General features: G+C 37.7%; 2 protein-coding genes across 9 annotated transcripts in view; both read left to right on the top strand.

The window, feature by feature from the left end:
* Positions 1–8,612: 8,612 nt before the first annotated feature.
* The window catches only part of LOC127952144 (NACHT, LRR and PYD domains-containing protein 12), a 91,100-nt gene continuing 78,847 nt past the window's right edge, over positions 8,613–20,865 (top strand). For 2 of the 8 annotated variants that reach the window (XM_052550462.1, XM_052550467.1), the window contains exons 1-3: positions 8,613–8,691; positions 9,325–9,469; positions 11,462–11,548. In XM_052550462.1, coding sequence (XP_052406422.1) covers positions 9,345–9,469; positions 11,462–11,548 — 212 coding nt within the window. In that variant the 5' untranslated portion in view covers positions 8,613–8,691; positions 9,325–9,344. Of the gene's footprint in view, positions 8,692–9,324; positions 9,470–11,461; positions 11,549–13,499; positions 13,747–20,865 lie in introns of all 8 variants that reach the window. The other 6 variants (XM_052550463.1, XM_052550468.1, XM_052550464.1 and 3 more) reach the window with 4 other exon arrangements.
* Positions 14,092–20,342, top strand: LOC127952165 (NACHT, LRR and PYD domains-containing protein 14). The gene is made up of 5 exons (XM_052550528.1): positions 14,092–14,928; positions 15,643–15,816; positions 16,957–17,130; positions 17,892–17,938; positions 19,741–20,342. Exons 1-5 carry the CDS (start codon positions 14,213–14,215, stop codon positions 20,280–20,282), a joined length of 1,653 nt encoding a protein of 550 aa, XP_052406488.1. The 5' UTR covers positions 14,092–14,212; the 3' UTR covers positions 20,283–20,342.

The raw sequence follows: 20,865 nt of genomic DNA on the forward strand, positions 1-20,865 counted from the left end.
ACTACCCATATATATATATATATATATATATATATATATATATATATATATATATATATATATATATATATATATATCAGTGCTTAACATTAAGCTTTTAAATGAGCTTGTCCTTCAGACAAGTAAATCAATCATTCACTGGTCGGAGTAAAAAAGTTATTTGTTCGGGGGGGGGAAACTTTTTTTTTTTTTTTTGGCACAAATGTAATTTATTCTGTGTCATGACCTGGCTCTAAAGCCATGACAAAACTAAAAGGACGCAGTTTTAACCCACAAAAATGAAATTTATTAACTGAACAAAAACACCAATACAACAACTAACATAACATAATACAACAGTGACGTGTGAGAATCAGTAAAGTCAGTAGAATGAGGTGCATGTTTGAATGAATGGATCGTATACTGTTGCGTGTTGCATGAACAAAACAACCAGTGCACGGGAGAGAAGGGCTCTCTCTCACAAAGAGAGTGGCAGGTTTATAAAGGCGTGAAACACCTGGGCCCAGGTGTCCCCAATCTCGCTGACAAATGATAGCCACGCCCCCTGCAACAGAGAACATACCATACACAAGGAAACAGTCCTGACCAACAGGCCATCACACCCCCCCCCATAAGAACGGGGTCCCAAAGGGAATCCCGTCATCAACATATGACTAGTAACACAATTCATAATTCGATAAAGAAAGTAAAAAAAAAAAACTATATGAACGTGATTATTAAACAAAGCTACATAAAAACAACAAACCTCTTACTTGACCATAATCAGTCCGGTTCCACAGTTCACCACCCCCTTTACCACTTCCTTAGCTCAGCAATCCGTGCACCTAGGAAGCAAATTGAGAATTTGGGGAAAAAAAACAGGAGGGGAACCTTAAGCCCGTAGATTAAACCTGTGGAGCTCTAGACAACGCGTCTGCCACCACGTTGTCAGTCCCCTTAATGTAACGGACATCCAGGCAATACGATTGCAGGAACAGGGACCACCTAATTAATCTCTCAACGTGATCCCAGACACACCCTCTGACCTAGAACCTTCCACACTTGATGGGGCGCAACACAGTGACGGCTGGGGCATGCGGGAATAATAGGGTTTTAACAAATTCACATGACAAAGCTGTGTGCTCTTCCTGCGATCCGGTGTAGCAATCACATAATTTTGCTCCGTCACTTGTTTCACCACCATATAAGGTCCTGCAAATTTGGCTTGGAATGGCGACTGGATAATAGGGAACAAAGCAAGCACCTGGTCACCTGGATTAAAAACTCTCCGCTCTGTATTCCTATCATACCAGGACTTCATTTTCACCTGTGTTGAAGTCAACTTCTCTTTAGCCAGATTTCCTGCAGTATACAGACGATGGCGAAAACCATTCACAAAGTCAATTAAATTCTTAGGAGGCTCTGTCTCCCTCCAATGGTCGGCCAGTGCAGCCAATGGACCACGAACAGTGTGGGAAAATACAAGTTTATTTGGGCTAAACCCAAGGCTTTCTTGCGTTACCTCTCTGGCCGACAACATTAACCATGGTAACCCTTCTTCCCAATCCCTACCCAACTCAGTGCAGTATGAACGGAGAAGTGATTTCAATGACTGATGAAAGCGTTCCAACGCCCCCTGACTCTGTGCATAATAGGCCGAGGCTTGATTGTGTTGAACTCGAAGTTGTTTTAAAACTTGCGCAAACACATGAGAACAGAAATTTGACCCTCGGTCAGATTGAACTATTTTTGGAATACCAAAAATTGAAATAAACTGAGAAAGAGCACGAACTACTGACCTGGCTGAAATAGTGCGCAACGGATATGCGACTGGATAGCGGGTGCTCTGACACATCACCGTTAATAAATAGACAGCGCCAGACTTTGATCGCGGTAAAGGGCCAACACAGTCGATAATCAAATGCTCGAATGGCTGACTAACAGCAGGAATGGGATACAGTGGGGCAGATTTCAAAACTTGATTAGGCTTGGCTGTCAGCTGACACGTATGACACGTTTTAATATATAAGGAAACATCTCTTTTTAAACAAGGCCAAAAAAAATGTCTCAACAAACGATCATATGTCTTCTTTACACCAGAGTGTCCCGACTCATTGTGTGCAATTTTTAACACTGACTGCCTAAGCTTAGCTGGTAGAACAAGCTGGAAGATAGGGTCCCCAACCACATTACCCCTGTGCGAAGTCCATTTTCTCACCAACAGAGAATTCTGCAGAAAATATCCACAGGCGCTGTCCTCGACCTCCCCGTCCGGCCTGACCTGATCATACAATCCTGTCAGTGAAGAATCTAATTGCTGCTCCGCCACCAACTCACTATGGGACAGAGATACAGGGAAATCGGCCAAAGGCAATGACAACTTTTTTAAACCTTTACCAGTGTGAAAAACAGATTCATGCTCAGTGTTGGCACGCGCCCTAGCGCGGGTTACAGCGCAGGCTGCAAATGCCTCAGGAACATCCCGTTGGCATTCATCAGGATCTTGCCTCAACTGCGGCGCCAACTCGGCAATGATGGGCGGAATAACATCAGGCCAAACCCGAGTACCCGATAATTTGTTACCGAGAATCAAAGAGACTCCCTCAATTGGCAGCGCTGGGCGCACAGCAAGCGCAGCTTCGCCCTGAAACAAATCGCAATCAATAACCACTCTATGTAATGGTACAGACAAAACATTCAAGCCCATTCCACGAACTGGAATAAAACTGCCAATTTCAGACTCTTTGGATAAAGGTAACACGCCTGCCTGAATAAATGAATCAAATGCTCCCGTGTCCCTCAAAATATTCACCGGCACTTTTACCTCACTGCCAACCAGATTCACATAACCCCTTCTCACAAACGGCAAATAAGACTTCATAGCAGCTGAACACGAGCTGTCTACAGGGTAACCCGAATCTCCGGTTGTCAGGTTTCCAGGCACAGCCAAGCCCGCGCCTTTTACCTGAGAACCTGGAACAAATTTTGTCTTATGAGCCTTAAGCATGTAGCAGTCAGCCTCCCAATGACCGCGTTTATGACAATAGTTGCAACGTTTATCCGCTTCACGTGAAGCGCCACCCCCGTCGGACTGAAAAACTCTATTTGTACTAGACGAAACATCAAGCATTGTACTCATCCCAGTCCCTATATAATTCGTTGGAACCCTGTGTTCAACAAATGCATGTTTATGTATCAACACAAAATCATCAGCCAGCGCAGCTGCTTCTGCCACAGTTTTTGCCTTTTGCTCACTGATATATATGGCAACACGTTCGGGAACTGAGTCTTTAAACTGTTCCAATATAACGAGTTCCCATAAACTCTCAAAATCAGTGACCTCAGCAGACGCACACCATCGTGAAAAGCAAGTGGTTAAATCCCGCACAAATTCTAGATGGCTCTGCTTCGGACCTTTTTTCCAAGATCTAAATCTTTGTCTGTAATATTCTGGAACGCGTTCATAAGCCTTCAACACGGCAGCTTTCACCCTTGCGTAATCTTGACTATCTGCCGCAGTTACTGCTGAATAGGCCTCTTGAGCTTTACCAGTTAACACGCATTGAAGCATCAAAGCACGAGCTGCTGCCGGCCAGTTACGTGCATCTGCAACCCTTTCAAATAGCAGAAAAAAAGAATCTGGATCACTCTCCGAAAACTTCGGCACCAGTCGCAAATTTCCCAACACATCAAAATCAGAACTAAGCTGCTGAGGATCTGAAGCTAACTCCAAATGCACTCCAGGTCGAGATGTACTTTTACCCTCGCGAATCACCTCGAGTTGATGTTCCAAATCCAAGCGCGTTTGCTCAGTTTGCTGACGCAACTTTTCCACAGCCAAATCTTTCTCGATTGTGGCGTTCACTTTATATTTATCATATTCTATTTGCAACATAAAAAGTTCTTTCCTCTCTGCAAAACTCAATCCCTCCATTGATACAGGCGCAAAAGACGAATCAGTAAATTTTTCTTCCACCAAAATTTTCTGTTCAACCAATTTACTCTTTACACTGCCTTTTATTTTTTCTTTTTTAGAACTACTACTAACCTCAACTTGATAGTAGTCTGCTAACTGCAGCAACTGCTCTTTTGTACATTGCTCAAACGCCTTTTCCGACGGACAAGCAATAAATTCCTCCACAATCGACATTATCAAAATGCGCAAAAACAGCTCAGCAAGTATATGACTCAAAACACACAATGGCCAAGATCTAAAAGCAAAGGATGTCCCCCTAACTAACTCAGCCCCCAAAAGCTACCTACCTAAACTAAAACCTTTCTCTTCATGCAGTTACCGGCGGTGGGCATTTAAGCACCAACGCCCGATGGACAGGACAAGCAACCAGAACCTGGCGACTCGCCCCAGACCACGGATGTGCGCCCGAGACAATTGCTCTAACCGCCTTCACCACAACACTACAAAACCCAGCCCAAAAAAAAAAAAAAAAATCCAAAAGAGCAACGCCACTACACCTAACAGGGACACCGATTGCAGCCCATGAATACTCAGTAACACAGTCATACACTTATTTACCTGAATTGTTGCGCACCAAAGTCGAAAAAAAAGAGAGAGAGAAGGAGAGAGAGAGAGAGAGAGAGAGAGAGAGAGAGAAAAAAAAAAAAACCAAACTCACCGCACACAAAGTTTCAACTGCGTCCGCTTCAAACAAAGCCACTTTGCCGCCTCAGGATTCCAACACCTGATCGAAGCAATAATGAATCCTCAACATCAGCTGACGTACAGTATGACGACACACTATACACAATATTCTGACCCGACCTCGCAAAACAAAACCAAAAACAACACAACACCTACTCCATAACTTAATAAAATAACAATTAAGCGATATAACGGATCAAAACCCCCGGACGAGCCCCCACTTGTCATGACCTGGCTCTAAAGCCATGACAAAACTAAAAGGACGCAGTTTTAACCCACAAAAATGAAATTTATTAACTGAACAAAAACACCAATACAACAACTAACATAACATAATACAACAGTGACGTGTGAGAATCAGTAAAGTCAGTAGAATGAGGTGCATGTTTGAATGAATGGATCGTATACTGTTGCGTGTTGCATGAACAAAACAACCAGTGCACGGGAGAGAAGGGCTCTCTCTCACAAAGAGAGTGGCAGGTTTATAAAGGCGTGAAACACCTGGGCCCAGGTGTCCCCAATCTCGCTGACAAATGATAGCCACGCCCCCTGCAACAGAGAACATACCATACACAAGGAAACAGTCCTGACCAACAGGCCATCACATCTGAAACAGTCTCATTGGTGCTCTATCAGGTATTATATTAATCAGCATATTTTTGATATAATAAAATTGATTGCTGTTACACTTTTTAACTTTATAAAGGAAAATATTTTCCTAAACTGATTAAATGTACATGTCTCCATTTACGTTGAATTCTTAAATCTGATCAATACATTAAGTTAGAATAATAAGACACTATATGATAGTTACTATTCAAATGTATACAAAAAATAAGATTTTGAAATAGACAATTAAAATTTAAAATAAAATAAGTGACTTACAGTCATTCATTTTATTTCTGTGTTGGTTGAAGTGAATTAACTTCCTTTATATAAGTTGTTTATTTAGGTTTGGAGAGTAACTTGGTTTTTGATCGATTTCAGATGCTCACCTTATGGTGCTTGATGAGATTCTCAGGATTTTCAGAAAGGCAGACAATTAATCATCAAATTACAGCTTCTCTACGTTGTTCCACAGGACTGGTTTGAAAAGTAAAACAAAATGTGGTTTGTTATGGTGCATACACACAAACGCACTATACAGTGATTTCATGGAGTTTGACCAACTCATCTTTAATGACGATGAACTGCTTTTGGAAAATGAAGTTGAAAGAAAAATGAATTTTGAAAGAGAAAATAAAAATCTATACACCACAACAATGATCTGAAATATCATTGTTATGTGACTCACTGTTCTTATAATTGGCCGTCTTGAGCGTCAGGTTCTCCTGCCGGAGCATATGGTTCACCTGCTGCAGATATATGATGTAGTCGATGGATTTACACAGAAAGCCAGACTTGTGCATCTGTCAATCACCTCAAACAGACCTTCAGAGAGTCACCTAAGCTTCACATGTCCCAGCATGCAGTGCAGCGCACACCTTGATCACACATCACACACATCACGAGGTCACGCAGTTCCAGGATTTTGTTGTTGATGGATGATCGGCAGTGTTTCCGTGTGGGCGGAGCCTGAGGAGAGCCGTTTGATTGGCGGTGATCGGTGAACGGTGATCAGAATGTTGCTGCTCATCAGCGTCTGTGAAAGAGAGCGATGGCATTCATAACCATAAACAGAATGATATTCTGTAGCAAAAGATACTTGTACCAAGTACTTATGATGAATATTGATCAGATTTACCAACAGTATATATACAAATTAAAAGGAAAAGGAAAGCACGCCAAAGCTGGAACATCCTTCGAAGTAGAAAAGCTACCAAGATTCTGCTTAAATATTGATAATACGGTAACACTTTAGAATAAGGTTCCATTAGTTAATGTTAGTTAACTAATTCGTTAACATGAACTAAGCAAGAACAATCCTTCTACAGCATTTATAAGTCTTAGTTCATGTTAATTTCAACATTTACTAATGCATTATTTAAATCAAAAATTGTGCTTGTTAACATTAGTTAATGCACTGTGAATTACCATGAACTAACAATGAATAACTGCATTTTCATTAACTAACATTAACGAAGATGAATAAATACAGTAATAAATGTATTATTCATTGTTTGTTCATGTTAATTAATACATTAACTAACATTAACTAATGGAACCTTATTCTAAAGTGTTACCGATAATACTACTAATAATAAATGTTTATCAGTATACAGTGGGGCTCGAAAGTTTGGGCACCTCTTGCAGAATCTGTGAAAATATGAGTAATGTTCAAAAAATAAGAGAGATCATACTAAATGCATGTTATATTTTATTTAGTACTGTCCTGAGTAAGATATTGTACATAAAAGATATTAACATTTAGTCCATAGGACAAAACAATTGTTGAAATTATTAAAATAACCCTACTCAAAAGTTTGGGAACCCTTGGTTCTTAATACTGTGTTCTGTCACCTGATGATCCTCGACTGTCTTTCTGTTTTGTGATGGTTGTGCATGAGTCCCTTGTTTGTTCTGAACAGTTAAACTGAGCAGCGTTCTTCAGAAACATCTTTAAGCTCCTGCAGATTCTTCAGTTTTCCAGCATCTTTGCATATTTAAACCCTTTCCAGCAGTGAATGTATGATTTTGAGATACACCTTATCACACTGAGGACATTTGAGGGACTCAAACACAACTATTTAAAAAGATTCAAACATTCACTGATGCTCCAGAAGGAAACAAGATGCATGAAGAGCTGGGGGGTGAAAACTTTTGGAATTTGAAGATCAGGGTAAATTCTACTTAATTTGTGTACCGGGAAACATACAAGTATCTTCTGTTGCTTACGAAGGGCAGAACTAAATGAATATATATATATATATATATATATATATATATATATATATATATATATATATATATATATATATATATATATATATATATTCCAACAAAATAAGACAAATTTGGCCATCTTCATCGTGTTCAAACTTTTGATTGGGGTCATTTTAATAATTTCAGCATTTTTTTTGTCTTGTGGACTAAATGTTAATATCTTTTATGTACAATATCTTACTCAGGACAGTACTAAGTAAAATATAACATGCATTTAGTATGATCTCTCTTATTTTCTGAAAATTACTCGCATTTTCAGAGATTCTGCAAGGGGTGCCCAAACTTTCGATCCCCACTGTATTATTATGATTTCTGAAGGATCATGTGACACTGAAGACTGGAGTTATGATGCCGAAAACTCAGCTTTGCATCACAGGAATACATTATATTTAAAAAATATATTAAAATAGAATGCAGTTAATTTAAATAGCAAACATAAATCACAATATTACTGTTTTTGTTGTTCTTAGGATCAAATAAATGCAGGCTTGGGGAGCAGAAGAGACGTCTTTAAAAACATAAAAAAACTTACATATCGAAATCTTTCCCTGGTATTGTATTTACTTACTTTTGCGTTTCATTATGTGTATGTTTTGCCATGATACAAAGTCCCCAGGGGACTGTGGTGATGCCATTTTTCAGTCCATCCTAGAGCTCAAAAGGGTTAAACAATTAAAAAGAATATTACCACAACTAATGCTCATGAGTTATTGTGATTGTTATGTGGTTGGGGTGGTAAAAATCATGGATTGCAGTGCTTTACCACATTTTGTTGCACTTGCATCGGGTCTCATTACTAAGTAATGCATTATAGCCCAACACTGATCATAAAGCACCTTCACATCACTGCCTCCCATCATAGAACCCATCACTCACTTTAACATCGATTCCAAGCACTAAGAGCTATGAAACAGCAAAAACTGTTATTAACTCTTACCCGGAGCTGCACTTCTTCTGAGGATATCAGCCACTAAGCGGAGTTCTTCAGATGGACTGAGGAGGGCAGCAATGCGTCTTTAAAGCGTCTGTTCTGCCGCAAATAACAGAAGAAGAGGATGTTTTCTGCTCATGCGCATTCTTCACTTCTCTGATTCGAAACCGAAAGTAAACTCGAAAGGAACATGCGGACGTTTTGAAGACGCAAAAGTTGTTATAAACATCACATTAAGGTAAGATCCTTTCTCGGCTTCTGATAGAAGGTCAAATTATTGAAGTGTTTAATCCGGTCTTTAAATTTATAACACATTTAGTGATTTGTGTCGCTTGTAGAAGTGGATGAACTGCACTGGTTCATCTTCAGGATTATAATGAGAGAGATTCTGCTCTCAGATGAGATTCATTTACGGATGCAATCAGAAATGTAGGCAACCAGAGGAGATAAAAGAGTTAAACAGATATAAAAACTGTAGAGGTTTTTTTTTTTTTTTTTTACTTTTAGAAGGGGAAAAGATAACATAAAAGAATTACAATAATATTTGCATAAATGTGCTGATTTTAACTCTGTCCGATTTTAAATATCACACAGTTTCTCTTTCTCTCTCTCTCTCTCTCTCTCTCTCTCTCTCTCTGTCTCTCTCAGTCTCTCTCTCTCTCTCTCTCTCTCTCTCTCTCTCTTCAGTTATGTTTCTGTGAAACACAAGTTATGTTCAGAAACACACCGAGCTCTGAACAGATTCATGCTTTTCTTCTGCTGCTGAAGTGAAATATGTTCATTAAGACATAAGAGCATCGGTGAACTCAGATACTGATGATGCTCTTGAAGATCTTCTTCACTGCAGTCACTTCATGGTTTCCATCTGCAGATCTTAATCAGTTTCTCATTATGGAGAACAGCGAGAGCAGTGAGAGATCTTCATCTGCTGATCACAGCTGTGTGTCTCTGAAGAGTGACAGACGCAGAGGTCTTCGTTCTGACCTCAGTGATGCTCCAGTGACTTCTGACCCCAGGTGAGATATAATCCTGTCTTAAAGGGATACTCCACCATTTTAGATGAAAACTGGGAGGCCTGTGACTGTCCCATTGACTGCCAAGTAAATAACAGTGTCAAGGTCCAGAAAAGTATGAAATGCATCGTCAGTGTTTCAACCGCAACATTATGAAGCGACGACAATACTGTTTGTACGATAGTGAAACAAAAACGACTTTGCTCAACAATGTCTCCTCTGTGTCTCTCCACATCACCGTTACACTTATTGTGGAGAATATGAGCTGAACATATTCAATATCCCAAGTCGATTAGACTCTTGAGTTATTTATTTTTTTATTACATTCAGTGAATATAGTTTAATACAAATGCTATTGAGCAGTAAACATCATTTTACAAAAGGTGAATTTATAAAAAGAAATGAAGAGCCACAGGGCTGTATTTTAAACATTATCTTTTTTTGTATAGGGTCATTTTTTTAACAATAATAGGGGCATATACAATTTTCTTAATTTTTCTGGTAATCAGATGAAGTCATAAAATAATTTATTTTTATCCTAATCAAATGATAAACCCTTTTATTTTTTGGCAAACTAAGTGCTGCATAACAGAGGTTTACTGTTCAAATTAAAAAAGAAAACAAATGTGATTATTCATTTAAAAATAAAGATTTATTAATATGTGTTGTTTGTAGTAGTAGTAGCATTGATATATTGAGTCTTAAGACTGCTAAATAGCAATATATTTTTGACTATTTTTTCTTTGCGCATGCACAAGGTAAATAAGAGGGAGACTAATGATAAGATTCACATTAATCAGATATTCTTTTAAACGTTTGCTGAAATAAATACCGGAAAAAAGATCGATTCATTGTTTTTGTGAATCAATGTTGAATTGAAGTAATAAAAAAAAAAAAAAAGATTTATAAAAAAAAAAAAAAAATGTACCCAGCCCTAATTATAAAACATATTATTCCTCTTTAAGTGGAAAAAAAGGTAAAATATTAGCATTACATTTAAAAAGAATGGATTGCTTGCCATTAAACCAAAACAGAAATAATTTACTAAATTAAAAATGATAAACAAAAATAAAAGCACAAAATGTTAACTTTCACAAGGTTTGGGAGACACACATTTTCTAATTTTTAACATAAATTATATTCTGCTGCTCCAACAGTTAAAAAATACCATTTCTAAATCTAAACCATAGACAGCATAAAAACATGGATGTAGTGTCCGTGACGTCACCCGTAGAACCCTGAAGAGCTTTTGTCAAGCTCAAATTGGGCAGAGCGGGCCGTCACCATCTTGACATCGACTCTCCCGGACAATTGAAAATGGGCAAAAAGGCGGGAGCTGGTTGCTGAAGCCACGCCCACCTTGATGTGTCAGCAGCGGCAATCCACCTGTCACTCAAGTGGCCACGCCTTTAATTATGCAGAACTTTAAGTCTTAATATAATTTAAACACATGAATTATAAATTCACCCCTCTCACAGTTGTCATAAAGGGCAACATTAACTAGACCAAAATAATAAATGAATTATAGTTTTAGTCACTTCCGTATGGGCTTCACGAGAGAGAGAGAGAGAGCGGGAGGTTGAGTTATTGTGCGTCACGTGTTTGATATTGCATGTGTTCTCCGGTGCTTCTTCACTGACATCTGTGCAGTTTTATGGAGATTTCAAAATAAAAAAAACAGTACAAAATGCAGTGAACGATGTGTTTTCATCTGAAGAGCTGAATATAAATGCGGTCTGATGTATCAGACGACTTGCTCCTGCATCCCCCTGACAGCAGCTGTTTTCATGTGTTTGTCCTTTATAAATGTGTTATTCACTGATATAAAGTGATGTGACTGACAGATGGGTGACTGTGTTCAGCGTTCAGACACAACTAATTGATAATCACACTCACTGACCATTATACTTTCATCAGTTATTCTTGAAGCCCTGATTATAATTAGTGAAACAGCAGACTGAACTAAAGGAAGATTGATTTCTGTGTGTTTGTCAGGATCTTCAGGATGAGGACGAGGAAGAGGAAGAGATCTTCATCTCCGGATCCCAGCTGTGTGTCTCTGAAGAGTGACAGATCCACGCAGTAAGATCCTCCTAAATTCAATAATGATCTAGTGACCTCTGACCCCAGGTGAGGGTAAACATGAAGTGATGATTGAACTGATAAGTTGTAAGTCAAAAACAGACTCAATGTGGAGGTCTGCATTCCCAGGGCTCTCCTGCGTTTCCCAAACAACACGTACCTCGCTCATTAAACCCCATAATACAAACAGGCCCAGACTGACCTTCGGGAGCACGGGGAGACTTCCCGAGACCTGGTCGATCTGTTTCATCTGTAAATATGCTGGAGAGTTGTGTCTTTATTAACCTAGTTGAGTATTAAACTGCTAGTATCGGTTAGCGCCCCATTATCATCATCATTCAGAATACTGTCCTAAAGGACATCAATATCAAATCTAAAGTTACATACATTTTATTTTAAGCAAAGACAGATATCCAGGTGGGTTTATTGTACAGAGAGGGAGGGAGCTTGATCAGAGAGTAACACAAAAATAATGAGTAACAGCCTAATAAAGCAATAGTGTGTTCTGTATTAGAATTGACTAATTGTGACATTTAGGTAAGATTGTTAATGTTATTTTAAAGAAGTCTCTTCTGCTCATCAATCCTGCATTTATTTGATCCAAAATACAACAAAAGCAGTAATATTGTGAATAATAATCATAGTAATAATGTTTCTTGAGCAGTAAATCATAATATTAGAATGATTTCTGAAGATCATTTGACACTGAAGACTGGAAGAAATCAGTTAATTGAAATAGTAAATATATTTCTCAATATTTCTATTCTTGCTGAGGTGAGCAGAAGAGACTTCTTAAAAAAAAAAAAAAAAACCTTAAGAAATATTACAAACTTTTGACTTGTAGTGTATTGTATATGGCGATCCATACTCAGAATTTGTGCTCTGCATTTTCTTTTAGAATCTTTTAGTTTGAAACAGTTGGCGTCTCCAGCACACACTAATCCACAAATTACTTAAACTATTTGGTTTATAAACATGCCTGACACTCCCTGTGATGTGAAATAAACTAATATCCAGAGTTATTCAGTCACTTCTTACAGTACATTGACTGAACTGCTGTGAAAAGAGAAGTGATGATGTGTACGAGCAGAGCAGCTGGACTGAGCATGTGTTCAGTGAACCTACTGCTGGAGCAGTTCCCGTTCTCAAATCAAGAACTAGTTTTTCAGTTTTTGAATCAATGGTACACTCTACACTCAAATGTTCGATTTGAAAACCGATGAGCTGATGATACTGTGCATTCATGATTCAGTGTGAAGCTACATAACAGTACATGGCAGCTTGTACCACCAGTCTGAACCAAACTAGTTCTTTTGGACACTTGATTGTGTGCTATGTAGGGTTGAGTATTGTACAACATTTTCCGGTTCTGATTCTGGTTCCAGTTTTGCCTAACAATTCCCCGTTCCATTTATATTAAAGGTACAATTTGTAAGATATTTGCAGTAAAATATCCAAAAACCACTAGGCTAGTGTTATTTATTCTGTCCAGTTGATTACTAGCAATATCTCTAATGTTTTCAACTACTTGTGAATTATGAGAAAATTTCCATTATAAACCGTGATCGAGACCTGTGTTCAAGACTCTCTCTTGGAGCAAGAACGAGGAGTGGCTGCACTGACCTCTAACTTAATGCACATAGACAGGACTTGACACAATGAGAACATGTGCACCTACATTATATTACATTAATATAATTATAATATTATAGAATTGTATTACATACTGCTCCGGGTGTGTGTTCACTGCGGTGTGTGTGAAATGTAGAGAATAATTCTAGCATGGGTTACCATACTTTGCTGTATGTCGCTTCACTTTCACTTGTCACTTCACAGGTAAACTTAAATTTTACAGAAAATAGATACTAGACTAGACTGAACTGATTTAGATTTTTATACATCCTTTAATTTTAGATGTGTTTTATCTTCTGTTGTTCTTCTGATATGTCAGCAGAGGATTTCGAGATAGAAGCATCTCTCGAGGAGCCGCCTCTGTCTTCTGTCTGAACAACACGAGCGTCACAGCGTCCCTGAATAAACATATCCAACCAGTGAATGAGGAACTACAGAGAGTCAAAGAGCAGCACAAAACCAGCATGAAGAACAAGTATGAGAGATTGTGTGAGGGACTGAACAGCATCTACACACAGCTCTACATCACAGAGGGAGAGAGAGAAGGAGAGAATGAAGAACATGAGGTTTTACAGATGGAGAAAACAGCCAGAACACAACACTCACAAGACGCTCCAATCTACTGCAATGACATCTTTAAAGCCTCCGCTGAAGCAGGATCTGAGGAGAAAGAGCAGATCAAGACTGTTCTTACTAAAGGCATCACTGGAATCGGAAAAACCGTCTCTGTGCAGAAGTTCATTCTGGACTGGGCCGAGGGAAAAGCCAATCAGGATGTAGATTTCATGTTTGTGCTTCCATTTCGAGAGCTGAACTTGATCCGAGATCATCAGTACAGTCTTCACAGACTTCTGCTGGACTTTCATCCTGAACTTCAAGGTCTGGACTCACAGATTTATGAGGAGTGTAAAGTTGTGTTCATCTTTGATGGTCTGGATGAAAGCAGAATCACACTGATGTTTTCAGACGCTCAGAAAGTTTGTGATGTGACTGAGACTTCATCAGTGGCTGTGTTGATGTCAAAGCTGATGAATGATGTTCTATGAGGAGGACCTGATTGAGAGCGGCATAGACGTCACTGACGCCTCGGTGTATTCTGAGATCTTTAAGGAGGAATCTGTGGTTCATCAGAGGAAAGTCTACAGCTTCATTCATCTGAGCTTTCAGGAGTTTCTCGCTGCTCTCTATGTAATTGACTGCTATTTAATGAAGAGCATGGAGCCACTGCAGTTCTTTCTGCATGAATTCAGATCTTACAGATTTAATGTCTCTCTGTATAATCTCCTGAGATCAGCAGTGAATAAAGCTCTCAAGAGTAAGAATGGACGTCTGGATCTGTTCCTGCGGTTCCTGCTGGGCGTCTCACTGGAGTCCAATCAGAGACTCTTACAGGATCTACTGACACACACACAGAACAGCTCAAGGAGCATCAGAGAAACCACACGGGACATTAAAGAGATGATCAAAGATGCACATGATAGTTATCGTCTCTCAGCTGCTCAGTCCATCAATCTGTTCCTCTGTCTGCTGGAAGTGAAAGACCAGACTCTGTTCAGAGAGATTCAGGAGTTTGTGAAATCAGACAAACACTCAGAGAAGAAACTCTCTCCTCCTCGCTGCTCAATAATCGCTTACATGATTCAGATGTCAGAAGAGCCGCTGGATGAACTGAACCCCATGAAATACAACACATCAGCTGAGGGGAGAAGAAGACTGATACCAGCTGTGATCAACTGCAGGAAAGCCCTGTGAGTGTTTCATCATCAACTAAAGTATCGTATTTAATAATGAATCTGGCAGCTTTAAAATAAACGCTCTTAAAAATGAGATTTCAGTAAGAGATTGAAGAGCAGCTGCAGGAAAGGGCGGTCGACACCATTGATCAGTAAAGCTGGAACTGAGACGTTTCACTTGTGAATGAAGATAAAATAATGAAATGAAGTACTGGTATTATTAATGATAATAATAATAATAATATAGCATTATCACATTTAATCTTCACTAATTATTAAAAAAAATTATGTTGAATGTCAATTTATTTATTTTTTTGGTCAAAATTGGGTTTTCATTAAATTATTATTCTTTAAAATCTTGTCTATAATTTTTGTTTAAATATCCAAATAAATAAAATGTATTTGTCTGTATGCAGAGAAAAGCGATTTATTGAAGCATGCAGAAACGACTCTAGTCAACAATCTCGCGCTGCAGAGGTGCTTTCCCTTTAAACATTCACAACAGTATCATGAAAATACATAAATAACAACTCGCTTTGTGTACTGAGATAGCACTTGTATTGCTGCTCTTGTGTTGGTTTTGATTGCTCCTATTTTCCTCATTTGTAAGTCACTTTGGATAAAAGCGTCTGCTAAATCCTCCTTTCCCTGCAGACTGACAGCTCTCTGTAAATGTCTTTGTTGTTTTGTTATTATTATTATTTATTTATTTATTTTCATCTCTTGTAGACTTTCTGGCTGTGGTCTCTCAGATCAGCATTGTGAAATTGTGTCTTCAGCTCTACAATCCTCAAACTGTGTCCTGAGAGAGCTGGATCTGAGTAACAATGACCTGCAGGACTCTGGTGTAAAGTTTATTTCTGATGGACTGAAGAGTCCGAACTGTCAGCTGCAGATACTGAGGTATTAAAAACATATACGAGATCATTTACAGTCAACTGATCACAGTGTGTGTGTGTGTGTGTGTGTGTGTGTGTGTGTGTCTGCAGATACTGAGGTATTAAGAACATATACGAGATCATTTACAGTCAACTGATCACAATATGATGTGTGTTTTTGTGACATATCAGGACACAACTCTGTATAATGACATGGGTATGACACAGGTATTACAAGGAGAGGGTGACTTATGAGGACATAACCCATGTCCCCATTTTTCAAAACGCTTATAAATCATACAGAATGAGTTTTTTTGAGAAAGTAAAAATGCACAAAGTTTCCTGTGAGGGTTAGGGTTAGGTGTAGGGTTGGTGAAGGGCGATAGAATATACAGTTTCTACAGTATAAAAACCATTACACCTATGGGATGAACACACTTTTCACAAAAACAAACATGTGTGAGTGTGTGTGTGTGTGTGTGTGGATTATCTGATGTGTGTGTCTGTAAATGATCTGAACCAAGCTGTTGCATTTCCATAATGTCAATATAACATTTATTAAAAAAACTTCCTTGTGCTAAGTTATTTTGCCCCTGAATAAAGATTTTTCTAATCAACTTGTCGCACATTATATTAAATGTATTAATATAATAATATATTAACCATACTTTAATATGCATAAAGAAATCAAAGCATCGGCAAAGTGATAATGAATGTGTTGGAGGGAAATAAGACATTTCAAATATTTATTAATATACAGTACTAGTGACTAGGCTGATATAAATAAATGCACCTTTTCATATGAACTACAAAATTAAAGACTGTATATGTAAAACATAAGATCGCAAAATCGAAAGTGAAAGGCAGGCTTATAACAGAGCAAAAGAGGGACTGCCGTTCACAAAATTCAAATCACAAATAATAACTATAAAGTATGATAAAAGTACATCAGCATGCAATGATTAATCCCATGTTGTAGAACTGTGCTCCTGAGAGCAACTGAAAATGTTAATCACAAAAGAGCGATTAGTGGGAAGATTGAGTCTGGAGCCCTGAATTACCCAGCTCCCTGTCAGTGATCTAGCACCCCCCAGTACCTGTGCCCTCATCTGTGGATGATCTGACTGTGTGTGACTGTAGATGATCTGATTGTTTGTGTATGCAGGTTGTCAAGCTGTATGGTGTCAGAGGAAGGCTGTAGTTATTTGTCTTCAGCTCTGAGTTTAAACCCCTCACACCTGAGAGAGCTGGATCTGAGCTACAATCACCCGGGACCATCAGGAGTCCAGCTGCTCAAACACAAACTGCAGGATCCAGACTATAAACTACAGATACTCAAGTATGTCAAACACTGCAGCCCAAAGTATGGAGTAAACGTACCAGTTAAACTCAACAAAATATACATGGAGACATTTTACTGCAAACAATAGACTAGTCAACATTTAGCTAAGTAACATTAAAAAATCAAATAAAAGTATGTTTGCAGAACATAGTTTGAGAATTCAATGGCATTACAAGGTTAAGTCACAAGCTCTTGTGAATGCTTTTTGTTGATTAAATATTTGTTAAACCCACAAACTGACATAACTATAAATAATAGAATTGATTTAAAATCGTAATAACTAAACATAACAGAGAGAGGAAGTTTTTGATCATTTTCCACACTAGTGTACCGTGGCACAGTGGTTTGTAAACCTCTGCACTAGTGTATGCATACAGTCGAAGATGTAACGGTATGAAAAATTACTGAACTAAATTATTACTGTTATCAGTATTATCATGTTATTTTTAAAATGTAAAAAGACTTTGTTCTGTGGGTACCACTGTAGAACGCCTGTTCAAATCGTGCTAATCATGTACAGTTATAATGATAATTAAAATACGAAATGATAATACTAACCGAGGGAAATTTTATCATGAAACCGGTAAACATTCCAGCCCTTAAACAAATGTGTAGCCTGTCAAAGTATACTCCGATTGATGTTGCGTGAATGCGGGTTGTACTTTCCAGTGTCTGATGGTACTTTTGACTTAATGCTGACATACTAAATGTGTGTAAATGATGCAGCTCTTCAATAATGTGTGTTTGTGTGTTTGTAGTTTAGCTCATGGAGGAGAGATCAGGATGAGAGCAGGACCACGAAAGTGTAGGTCTACAAATACACACACTTTATCTCACACAAATTCTCTCTCTCTCTCTCTCTCTCTCTCTCTCTCTCTCTCACACACACACACACTATATATATATATATATATATATATATATATTTAGTATAAATTTTATATATATATATATATATATATATATATATATATATATATATATATATATATATATTAATTTTGTTTTTTTATTTAAAATATTCCCAAATGTGTTACACATATTTGGTAATCGTAATATCTCATGATATAGTTATGTAGAAGATGCATCTTGCTCCTTTATATATTGTTTGTGTATGTTAGCATTATGTTATCTATAATGGCCAATGATCAAAGTAGTCTAATGGTGTAATCTATTAACTAGCAATAAAAACCTGTCTTTTTTCTTAAGAACAAGATATGGCTGACATTCCATAAAATATTTTTATACGACCAGAGTTTAAATATTTCATATTTAAAAATGTTGCACTTGATTTGACTTATTTTAGTTGTGGGGAATGTTCAACAAGTGAATGTGTACAAGTTTATGTCACATTAACACTAATGTAGGCGTACACTGTAAAACAAATTCCTGTAAATTGTAAAGCATAATACCGACAGCAGGGTTACAGCAACCAGTTACTGTAATATGTACAGCTGTGTTGTTGTAATTTAATTTACATCATGTCCCTGTATTTCCTGATTACAGTAAATATTTTTAAACCATTACTGTATTTTGAGTAAACTACTTTAATGTTTGTATGCTATAATATTAATAAATAACATAAATAGAAGGTGAATTTTAAATTTAACCTGTTAACTGTAACTCACGTTTTTGAAGATAGACTTGAATGTGCATGATACAAACCTAAATTTTTATAATTCATGACTGAAAACATTTTGTAACATGATTCTGATGTGCCATTAACATGGTAATGCAATGTCTAAGGATGAATTTTGAGATTTTATGTTTTCAAGTGATATATAACTTCTGATGATTTCTAAAATGTGATAGAGAAAAAGGCAACAAGGAAGTATTTTTTTTTAAACAAAGGTCAAAGCTCCTTTTGTAATGTAGATTTCTGAAGGTGCACTCTTGTCATAAATTAATCTATTACTTTTCCTACATTATTTTTAACAAAAAATATTGGTAAAATATATATTTGGGAGTCTTAGACCTTTCCAACGATATATAGTTTGTCAAGATTAGATTAGATTTGATTATAATATAGTATAGTCAACGTAGGCGTCCCGTGTACAGGACGGGGTGACAATTAACAGGTTAAACCATTCATTAACTGCACACACTTTAAACAACATTTAACTGCATAAAGTGTTGTATAATGCATAACTTAATTCACCTGTTATTTCATAAAACAAGACAATAATAATTTGATACTTCTTAAATGGGTCAAACTTTAATATACAACTTGTTTAGTCAATTAATTTATTAAAAATCAACATTAGTCCACTGATGAAATATATATTTTTTTGTTTTTGTCAGTACACATTAATAATCAAAACATTTGTATATGTATTTCAGTGAAAGCTGGTCAGTAGAGGGCACCACACACACAAAATAATAATAATTATTCCTATTATTATAAACTATATAAATTGATAGGTGCATAATATGATAGAAAATCATCTGTGCAATATATATGTTTTTTCCTTCATGTCCGCATCAAGTTCAGATCCCAATCACTAGTCGCTGTTGAACAGCTTTCACTATTAGTGAGGACTTTCGTAAATAATGAGGACAGTTTGGACTAATCAAAGCTGTAAATGCACACTGTCTTCTTGTGTTCAGGGGCCTGTGATCTCACACTGGATCCAAACACAGCAAACACTCGACTCGTGCTGTCTGATGAGAACAGGAGGATCACACATGAGTATGAGCATCAGCAGTATCCCGATCATCCAGAGAGATTTGATGATGTTCCTCAGGTTCTGTGTGTTGAGACTCTGACTGGACGCTGTTACTGGGAGACTGAATGGAGCGGAGATAATGCTGATATATCAGTCTCATATAAAGGAATCAGCAGGAAAGGAGTGAGAGAAGGCTGTATGTTTGGATGGAATGACAAATCCTGGAGTCTGGATTGCTCTGATGACAGATTCACTGTCTGGCACGATAAAAACAGCACAGAAATACCTGCTGACGCTTCATCCTCTAAGAGAGTAGGAGTGTATGTGGACGTGTCGGCCGGCTCTCTGTCCTTCTACAGCGTCTCTGACACACACACACTCACACACTTACACACACTCAACACCACATTCACTGAACCCCTCTGTGCTGGATTTACAGTTTATTATGAATCCTCAGTGTCTCTGTGTGATATTAAACAATAGAGAGACTCTGGAAATCCTCTTTCTGATGTTCAAACGCACACAAATCTCATATTATTATATTTGCACTTATTTATTTATTTTTCATCTACAGGTTATAAAACTAGATCAGACACACATAATTTTTTGAATCTTTAATAAACAGAGTAATAAAGTTGCTTTAATATGTATATTGTAAACTGATCACCAGGGGCGGAGCCAGACGATGTAAACATTCGGGGCTTAGCCCAAACCTAGGGGGGTATGTCAGCTAAATGCACTATTTTTCAGGCTGTTTGAGATAATAGAATGCCTAAAAATCTATACACCATCTGGGAAAATGATGATGGTTACTCAGTAAAAAAAAGTCACCCAGTAAAGCCAACACTCTATTTTGATATAATTGTTCTCCAACTATATTTCTCAATTAATCTCTCTTCTTATCCCACTAATGTGCCGAGATTAGCTGTAAAACATGCCCTGAGATAACTTTCAAATTTGATACAAGCTGTGTGTTTTGGTTTTACGAGAAAACGTAACCCCCCAAATCGACTGACGTTGATTTTAAATCTCTCTGGCCAGTGAGGTTTACTGTTAGTGTTCCTTT

This window comes from Carassius gibelio, chromosome B3, assembly GCF_023724105.1.
Source record: "Carassius gibelio isolate Cgi1373 ecotype wild population from Czech Republic chromosome B3, carGib1.2-hapl.c, whole genome shotgun sequence".
In the NCBI taxonomy this organism is placed as follows: domain Eukaryota; kingdom Metazoa; phylum Chordata; class Actinopteri; order Cypriniformes; family Cyprinidae; genus Carassius; species Carassius gibelio.

What these genes read in the sequence shown, in the direction of transcription:
- LOC127952165 (XM_052550528.1), top strand. Translation starts at nt 14,213, where the DNA reads ATGATGTTCTATGAGGAGGACCTGATTGAGAGCGGCATAGACGTCACT. An exon ending in ATCAACTGCAGGAAAGCCCT is followed by an intron (nt 14,929 to 15,642) that starts GTGAGTGTTTCA and finishes CATCTCTTGTAG; the next exon opens with ACTTTCTGGCTGTGGTCTCT. An exon ending in TATAAACTACAGATACTCAA is followed by an intron (nt 17,131 to 17,891) that starts GTATGTCAAACA and finishes GTGTGTTTGTAG; the next exon opens with TTTAGCTCATGGAGGAGAGA.